Source organism: Uloborus diversus, chromosome 5 (assembly GCF_026930045.1).
Source record: "Uloborus diversus isolate 005 chromosome 5, Udiv.v.3.1, whole genome shotgun sequence".
NCBI lineage: Eukaryota > Metazoa > Arthropoda > Arachnida > Araneae > Uloboridae > Uloborus > Uloborus diversus.
The window spans coordinates 47572580-47581506 of NC_072735.1; the positions used below are offsets into that span (position 1 = coordinate 47572580).

An 8927-nucleotide genomic window follows, 5' to 3' on the forward strand; every position below is an offset into this window, starting at 1 on the left:
ACATAAGCAAAACTATTATAATTACTTTATATTTGTTTTTGGAAGGTTTTACTTTAAATTAATAAATATAATTATACATAATGTAGATAAAATTACGATGTCAATGGAAAATGTATTTATATTTCTTAAAATATATTAATACTTTCAATTTTAAATTGGCGCACAAATCAAATATCAGTTTATTAAAAATTTAAAGAAGTATTCGGTATTTGGTCTAATATTCGGTTTGAATCTTAACCGAATATTCGGTATTCGGGAAAATATGGTATTAGGTGCATATTATTTAAATCATATTTAAGTGCAAAGCACATTTGATCATTTTTTACTTAGTAATAAACACTACAATTACTTTTAATTCACATTTTTTACTTTTACATTTTTACTGTTTATTATTCTCAAAAATTCCAATCTACTTTGTCATAAATAAAACGTAAAACAAGCATATTAATTGTAAATTATACTGAAAAGTACGAAAGAAGTTTTGTAAGTATTCTTGTACTCTATGTGAATTTTACCAAAAAACAATGTACATGCCTACTTGCATGTAAATACATGAATTTTCCCATTCCGATTTTGTGGGATAATCGATCCCCCCCCCCCCCTCCCTCTCTCCACTCCTGATCTACCGAGTGACGGGCTATTTTAAAAAATATTCTCTTTCCACCACTCTTAGAGTAAATTAAAGAAACTAAAGTGGCAATTGTGGGCTAGGTACGGCAGGTTTAAAAATTTAAACTTCAAGTGAAGAAGTTTAAAACATGAACAAATATTAAATGCACGTAGACAAACACTAAAATGTTAAGGAAGAAGCATACATAAAACAGTGTACTTCGACTTTGTTCATATTTTTATTTTCTTACTAAAATACTATCAATGAGATCCAGTGTCAAAGCTACACGATCAAAGACTGACTGATAATGAATTTTGTCTTCTTTACTTTCTTCTATATCTAATATATAGAAGAAAGTATTGAATTCGTGCAAATTTTCGAATTTCGAATTTTGACGGATTTGAACGTTTTGAGGTGTGCTGAGTCCATTTCGACTATTTTTGGAAAATGTCTGTCTGTCTGTGTGTATGTGTGTGTATGTGTGTCACGTCTGTGTGTGACCAGTTTTTTGTGGCTGCTCTATAGCAAAAACTACCGCATGAAATCGAACGAAACTTGGTACACATATGTGCCCCTATGTGAACTTGTGCCCACCAAGGGGGGTGGAGCAATGGGACGTTTTTTGAGTTACGCGTGATTGCTATTCCTCAGGAAGTAACTGGCGGAATCAAACAAAATTTGGTCCATATGTTGCCAGTAACAGGAACAGGTGCTGATTCAATTATGGTGTCAATAACTCAAACGGGGGTTTAGCTATAGAACGTTTTTTGTCGTCAATTGTGACTGCTGTATCTCAAGAAATAATGCACGGAATGAAAGAAAAATTTATCGGCAAGTAGCCCTTAGTGGGTATAAAAGCTGATTTTATTTTGGTGTCAACAGCTAAAAAGGGGGTAGCGCAATCGCCCGTTCTTTTTTTCCATTGTGAGTGCCCTATCTCAAAAAGTAATGCTACGTTCTGGTTGAAATTTGGAATATATGTGAATCCATATGTAAACAGGCTTTGGTTCAATTTTGGCGCCAATCGCGCCAAGAGGTGCTGATTTATTTTTATTATCATTATTTTTTAGCGAATAAAAATAGCTTTATTAATGCAACAATAAGAAAGATAAATCGTAATAGATTATCGTCTGCTTATTTCTCGTGATTTTAATTGTATGGAAATGATCGGAAACATTATTTTAATGATTTAAATTTTTTAACTGTTGCCATCTTATGTTTGTTAACAAATAAAATATTTGTAATTAATTCAATCAAGGCTTTTAAAATAATTTTCAATTTTCGCTCTTTGCTTTGCTTTTGCAACAATGCAGACATTGGGATGGTCGTCAAGTTTTTTCATGTGTAATTTTGTTTTTGTTGGGAATATTGCTTCCTCGTCAAGCATGGAGAGGGATCAGAAAAAAAAAAGAAAAATATAGAAGAAAGTTTCGTGATGGCCACAACATACTAGTTTTTTGCTGAGCTGTTGTTTCTTTACACCTTCTTTTCATGCAGTAAATATTTTATGCGCAAGGACGAAGGTTCTTTTTCCTCACTCACTTTATAGTTTCTTGGTTCTCTTTTATGTTTGTACTGATAAAATATGATGTTTCAACCATTTACTCTACTTTGGGGGCAAACGTCATTGCCTGTTGTAACTATGGTGCCAGGGCTTTATTTTTGCTTGGGAGGTCACGAGAACTCTGTTCCTATACTTTTTGTCAGTATGTAAAGTCTTTTTTTTTTTTTAACATTTTAAACGAAATTCATACTATTTGAACATTAAAATAAAATCTGAAGACAATAAGACTCCCGCATTTCTTTCGTTTGTAATTAAGCCCCGAGTGGTACCAAACATGTATTGATCTTGCTAGCCGTAATTTTGCCTAATCTTATAATACTTTGAGTAAGAAGACACTCCAAAAAGAAGTTAAAGAATCTCAGGATAATACGAATGCTATGAAAAATCAATCTAAGGCGACCAGTAATGTTGGACGCCAGGGGCGCGTTATGACGCCAGGGGCGTCCCGATGGGAGGCACGAGAGGTCATTGCGACCTTCAAAAAATGTCTTTTTCGCCAAATTTAATTCTGACGATTCGGCTAAATTTGGAGTTCCATTCGACAAATTGAAAATTTCCACCCACTTGAAATTATAGTTCGCGACGCCCCTGCATGACGCTTTACTGAAAACTAATATGAAGCTTTTAATTTCTCAACACATAAACTTCAAGAAATGAAGTGAATATTTAACGCAAAAGGAGTTTGTACATGCCGAAAAACATGACCCAGCGTTTCGCCTCCATGTCCATCAGTAGTTGATAATTTTTATAGCAATTCATCCGACTTATCTGTTTGCTAATGGTAGAACATGTGTAGATGGTCACGCTGATAGTAGGGAAAAAACCAATAAGGAATAATCACAATCTATGATATCACAAGACTACTGATGCTATCTATGGAATTTTGTCCATTGAAAGGTCGTGACCTTCCTGAAAAACAAGTTTGTTTACTATCAGTTCATTGCAATGATTCAGTAAAAATCCACGTTTTTCTTTTTTGTTCAGCATACGATAAGCATTTAAGGAATGCAAATTTTAAAAACCTTTCAATGTTTTGCTGTTATTCTAAATTAACTTTTAAAAAAAATTTTAAACAAGATTTTTTTTTACTGAAATGTTAAAAAAATCATTCTAGTGTTTTTTAAATTTCAGATGAAACGCAAAAGTTATTTTTAAATTAGTAATTATACATTTTAGAATTTATTCTTCTTAAGGCAAAAAAATCGTTTCAATTTATATAAACAAGAGTTTATTTTGAGCATGACATTATGCGTTACCACTCAATAACGAGACAAATTTACAAAACGAGAAAATAACTTGAAATGCTATTTTTGTGTACAGAACGTGCAAGACTTGTAACTTCAAACTAAAATTGACTTTCTCATTCGAGCTGCTCAATAAGATGCTATGAATTTTTAAACAAGCTACCTCACCGTATTATCAACATTTGAGGCAATGATAAGCAAAGGGATGTATTGTGAGGCTCTAAGAAGTTGAGTTTCGACTCTGACAGGGTTTACCTCTGTTTCGGTAAATAGGAAGGGGTAATTGGCGCCAAGTTGAGTTGAGAAACTTTCTTAGTAGTTCTTCAAAAATACTCCAACTGAAATCCGAGCCAATAACGCGTCTATTTTTCACTTAACTAGGTAAACATAGTCAAGGTCACAGCTTAACTAACCAGAGCTGCACTATAAAGTTCAGCTGACGACTTCAAGTTTTGAGTGAAACGCGTTCAAAGGTTCAAGTTAACATCCTAGGTAGGTTTTCATTAAATTTTGTCTAAATCATGCTGTATAGCAGCAACTACCAGGGCTACTAGTACCATCTCTTGCCCCAAGACAGAGGAGATGTTTACCTACCATGTGTACTGGTTATCTCCAAATTTTAAATTTTGCCACTTACATCACTTTGCATCTCTCTGCCTCATTTGTAATCTCACAATACAATAAGAAGTCAAATATCCGAACTCACATTTCAAAGCGCTCTCAGACCTTAAACATTTTTTTTTTAAAATAAATATGAGTCAGTTTTTTTTTTTTTTTTTTTTTTTTTTTTTTTTTTTTGCAGAAATTAATTTAACTTTCTTAGTGTGAAGTCGGTGTATTTTCTAGATGTTCATTCAGTTTTCAAGCCCAGTGACTCAGCGAAAGCGCTTTCCGCTTCCACGCCACAGATCATTCTTCAATTCCCGGGTTGGGTGCGGTCGATTCAGCCTATCATCCCTTTAGTGGGTCTATAAAATGAGTACCAAGAGTGCTTGGGAACCAAACCGTGGGGCTTCCGCTTTCAGTTGATCAGCTAACCAGAACATAGGGGAGGGTGACCCAAAGCGGGTAGGACTTCATATCCCAACCCCCCAAAGGTGTGTAAACGGCGATGCATACGTATGTCATGTTTACATGGGCACCCCCGAGTTTTAATCAGTCCCAGCGAAGCAGCAGTGAAGCGGCATGGCGTAACCAGGTTTAAAATAAAAAAATAATACATTTATTTAAAAAATGAAGTTTTGTAACTTGTGATTAGTCGAAGACCAGCTTATTTTTAGATTGTCAATAATATTACGTTATTCTGACACCATCCACCGTCAAACTATGAGAGTCATTTCGTTCGTTTCTCTTTTAAATTTAAGGTTATAATTATTAAAATAAAAAACGTGCCTTCGGGCAAAGCGGATCGTTGCAAAGCGGGTATAGGCTTTAATCTTATATTTATTTATAATTTCTTGACTCGTGTGCTGACTTAGATTTTCAATTTAACAGGATAAGTATAACTTTAAAAAGTTATTTTTAGAATGGCAATTAATTAGTCTATTAATTTAATCATTTATTTCTTTATAATATATAAACAAATGGGCTGACTTGAAATTGTATAAGTACAACTGTTTTACCTATATATTTTTTTATATAATAGCAGGTAGTTAGTCAACTATTTTAATCATTTTTCACTTCATATTTTATTGGCAAATGTATCAGACCACAATTAGTTAAGCTTACCCACTTTGAGTTCCCTGGTAGGGCAAAGCGGTTTTTTCAAATGTTTGTAAAGTTTGATAATAAATAAATATTGGGTTTGAAATAATGCAAAAATCACTTTTTATTTTGAAGTTCAAGAACCCTGGTGGGGAAATCAAACCGAAATTGTTGCGATAAAAATAAAAAAAACTACAATTTTCGAGCGTTCTTCGAAAATCTACTCGCTTTGAGCCACCCTCCCCTATGCTTTGCACTCTAGAGCCCTTGATCTCGAAAACTGATATGGGTACAATAGGCCTTGGTACCCTTGGGCTGTTGCGCCTCTGAGTTTAGTTTTTATTCAATTTTCATTGTTTAATTACAATTCAATAGCTCCTCGCAAAGTACACACAGCACTATAAATACTTTTTCATTTTTCTTTTATGGTCAGTACACAATGAGAGTTAAATTTTGAAAAAAAAAAATTATACATTGTACAGTCATGTTATATTGTTGTATGTGATATTCATACATATTATCTAAACATTTTATTTGGTTAAATGATATTTGATTTTCCCAAACGGCATTTTCTTGGTTATTTTCGAAAATCTGAGCAAGATGAAAATCCGAAATATTTATGGTCCTAGTTAGTTCAGATTTTTTACCTTCCTCTGTGGTTCGCGTTTTTACAGAGTTGAAAATATTTGCAATTGCATTCCTAATGACATAACATGAAACGGGTAAAGTTACAAGAACATCACTGCGATTAACGATGGTCACAAGTCACAAAGTGACTTAATTGTGACGTCTAACTAAAGTTACGCTTGGACACACTTGTGACATGTTTCATGTGAATACACTATGACGTCGCGGCAACAACTGATTCTTGACATGCCACTGCCAAGCCAATTGAAAAGGGGCAGTTAATTCTATCAATGATTTTATTTTTTCGTACCATTTCGCCTAAGTAATAGCGAATAAGAATTCTAATTCTGTTTTTTGCACGTATTCCGAGGATTTACTGGTCACATGCAGTGTTTAGTTACCTTATCTTCTATTTTATTCCTCTTGTTTTCCACGGTTTAATATTATTTTCTGCAACAAATAGACGATCGAGAAAGCACTGTTTTGTTACAGCCGTGAAATCCAATGGCCTATTCGTATGATTGTATACAGGTGGGAGTTTTTAGGGACTTTGGACGTTATTTAGAAATTGTTGGCTTTATTGTAATGAAAAAAGTTAGAGATCGCTACCTTATTTTGAATTGATACTTTTCAAGATTCTTGTTGTCACACTAATGGAAATCTTTTACTAAATTTATTGTTTATTTTGTAACGAAATTTATTACAACGAGTTACATGAGCTAGAACTATATTTTCATATCGGAAAAAATACCATATAATATTTTTAAAAGAAATACTTTTTAGGTAGCATATTCTTTCAAGAACTAAGACTTTTTCCCTACGGTTTAAAACTTAAAATACAGGCAAATTCGGTTTAAATAATCAAATGAGAAGCTCTTTATTTTGAATATTTAAATTCCTGGAGTTTTATTAATATATTCTACTTTAGTTTTATCAACGTAGATAACTTGTATACTTATTGACACAAAGAATTTACATAAACGCTAGTTTTTCTAGAGCTAATTCTAATTTACGGAAAATTGTTAGCCTTATTGTGGAATGTGCGCTGGCTGTTATTAAACCCTGTTCTACGCACTGCCTCCATTAGTAAATATTAATTTCAAACTTATTTGAAATAATATACGTATAAAAAATTAATTAAATATATAAATAAAATAAAATTTAAACACACAAAAAAAATCTGAAACAAATATTTTTAAAAGGAAGCTAAGACCTTGATCTGTTTTTCTGCAACGAAGTAAAATTCTACGAAACACAGCTGTGATGGTATAAGTTTACGTTTTAAAAGAGTTACACTTTCTATTGAACTATGCAAGAAATGTGTCAAGGACAGTAAAATGGTGTTAAAAAAGCAGAAAATGTTTGTTTTACGCAATTCGTGTAATGCAATGAAATTGCTAATTGTTTCCAACATTCATATATTTTTTTGCTAGTAACATTTTTCTTAACACATAACTTTAAACACATACCATTCTGTTTCCAAAACATCGCTTCTTTGATTACATTGCAGACAAAACATCCATATATTTGTGTAAAAACATTGAACGATTTAATTTTGCTGTGAACGATTTTTTAGACTTACCTTTTGCCCAAAAAAGGGATTTTAGCGAAAAAGAATTTAAGAAATATAAATTTAAGACTCATGTCCATTTTATTTTTAAGCAAGATTTCTCTTTATTTTTAACGGCATAATGTTTGTCATAAGAATCATAAACAAAAGCATAAACGAATTTCTGCAATATTGATAAAATAGTTTTTAACAAAAAGAGATAAGAGCTTCTAAAATATTTTTCGGATTACTTACCGAAATAAACAGGAGAATTCTTCTTTTTAACACTATCATCTAAATAAGAAGTACCGATCGTATAGAAAGCCAACGATCCAAACCCTTTCAGAAAATTTCCAAAAAACAAAAGCGAAACGGCAGTGAACGTCGGGGACTTCTCGCAAAAATAATCCTTCTCCTGGAAATTGCAAAACTCTTCCTTAGTCCTGTTTGCTGCAAATCTTGCAGCTTCAATGCTCTGATGCAAAACCGGTCCATATATAAAGTAAGGAAGGGACATTATGAAGCAACTTAAAACAGCAACAACCATTCCAATGGCGACAAGACGAGGACGATGGGATTTTCCACCAAAGTAGCCAAGAAACAACCCAAATAGTATAGGACTTATTTCGTCTGCTATCATTATGATTCCAGTAACTTTGCTTTCGTAAGCATATCTCTTTTCTAAAGTTGACAAACATCCAACCAGGTAAGTGAAGAAAGCTCCTTGAAGGACCCCAAGTATACTGTGGTTCACAAGAAAGATTTTGGGAGTGTTCAGTTTTTGTAAAATTTTAGGATGAAATGATCCAATTCCGCACATAGTGTCCAAATCTGCAGCATCATTGTCAGCAGCAAATGGGTCTTGTGTGGAGACTGGCTGAAAGTCAATTTTTAAAGAATTCTTTTTCATATTCGGTACTTTCGCAGACATCTTGAAGCCTTTATTTGTCGCACAAAATAGTCAAAACCACTTACTTTGGTACACGAACTGTGTGAAGATATTTCTCCGAGGTTTACCTCGCATGAAGTTCGTAAATATTTCACAAAATGAAAATTGAAAACATTTTCTTCCTTTGTCGCGGAAATATGTTAAGTCTTAAATTCATAACAAAAATATTTCTATGAAGCAAAGTATCTTCATAATTTCTTTACATTAGGTAATTGAAGCACTAGAATCTGATTTGAATAAATTACCAAGATAATTCAAAAGAAAAGCACCACTTTCTTAATTGAGAAATAAACATAGTTCCTTCCTTTGTCCAAAGCATGGACAAAAAGTTAGTCTGGTGAAAAAGTATTTTATCGGAAAATTTATGCACCCGATGTTTCTTTCAGCGCGTAATAAGACTGATTTTCTTGGGGAAACTTCGTTGAAATCCAGTCCAAGACTTGATAAAGTGATTACTTAAGATAAGTGACCTATCAAAAGGACTCCAGCTCAAGTATTGAAGTCATGTTGCATTCGTTCTACAAACACAAGTGAGGTTTTTATCTTTAGACTAATCTAGATGAAAGTTTATTGCAAGAAATTGTTGTAGAAAATGGCAATAAATCTTCAAAATAGCATAAATAAAGCAATAAATTTATCACTGTTGCTTCTTTTGAGACTTGCCGTCAAAATGATAAGTT

At 33.0% G+C, this 8927-nt stretch overlaps 1 protein-coding gene across 1 annotated transcript in view; it reads right to left on the reverse strand.

Annotated features, from left to right (window-relative positions):
- The window catches only part of LOC129222871 (solute carrier organic anion transporter family member 74D-like), a 41031-nt gene extending 32671 nt beyond the window's left edge, over window positions 1-8360 (reverse strand). Inside the window, 1 exon segment of the mRNA XM_054857429.1 lies at window positions 7554-8360. Coding sequence (XP_054713404.1) covers window positions 7554-8229 — 676 coding nt within the window. The 5' untranslated portion in view covers window positions 8230-8360.
- Window positions 8361-8927: the final 567 nt, after the last annotated feature.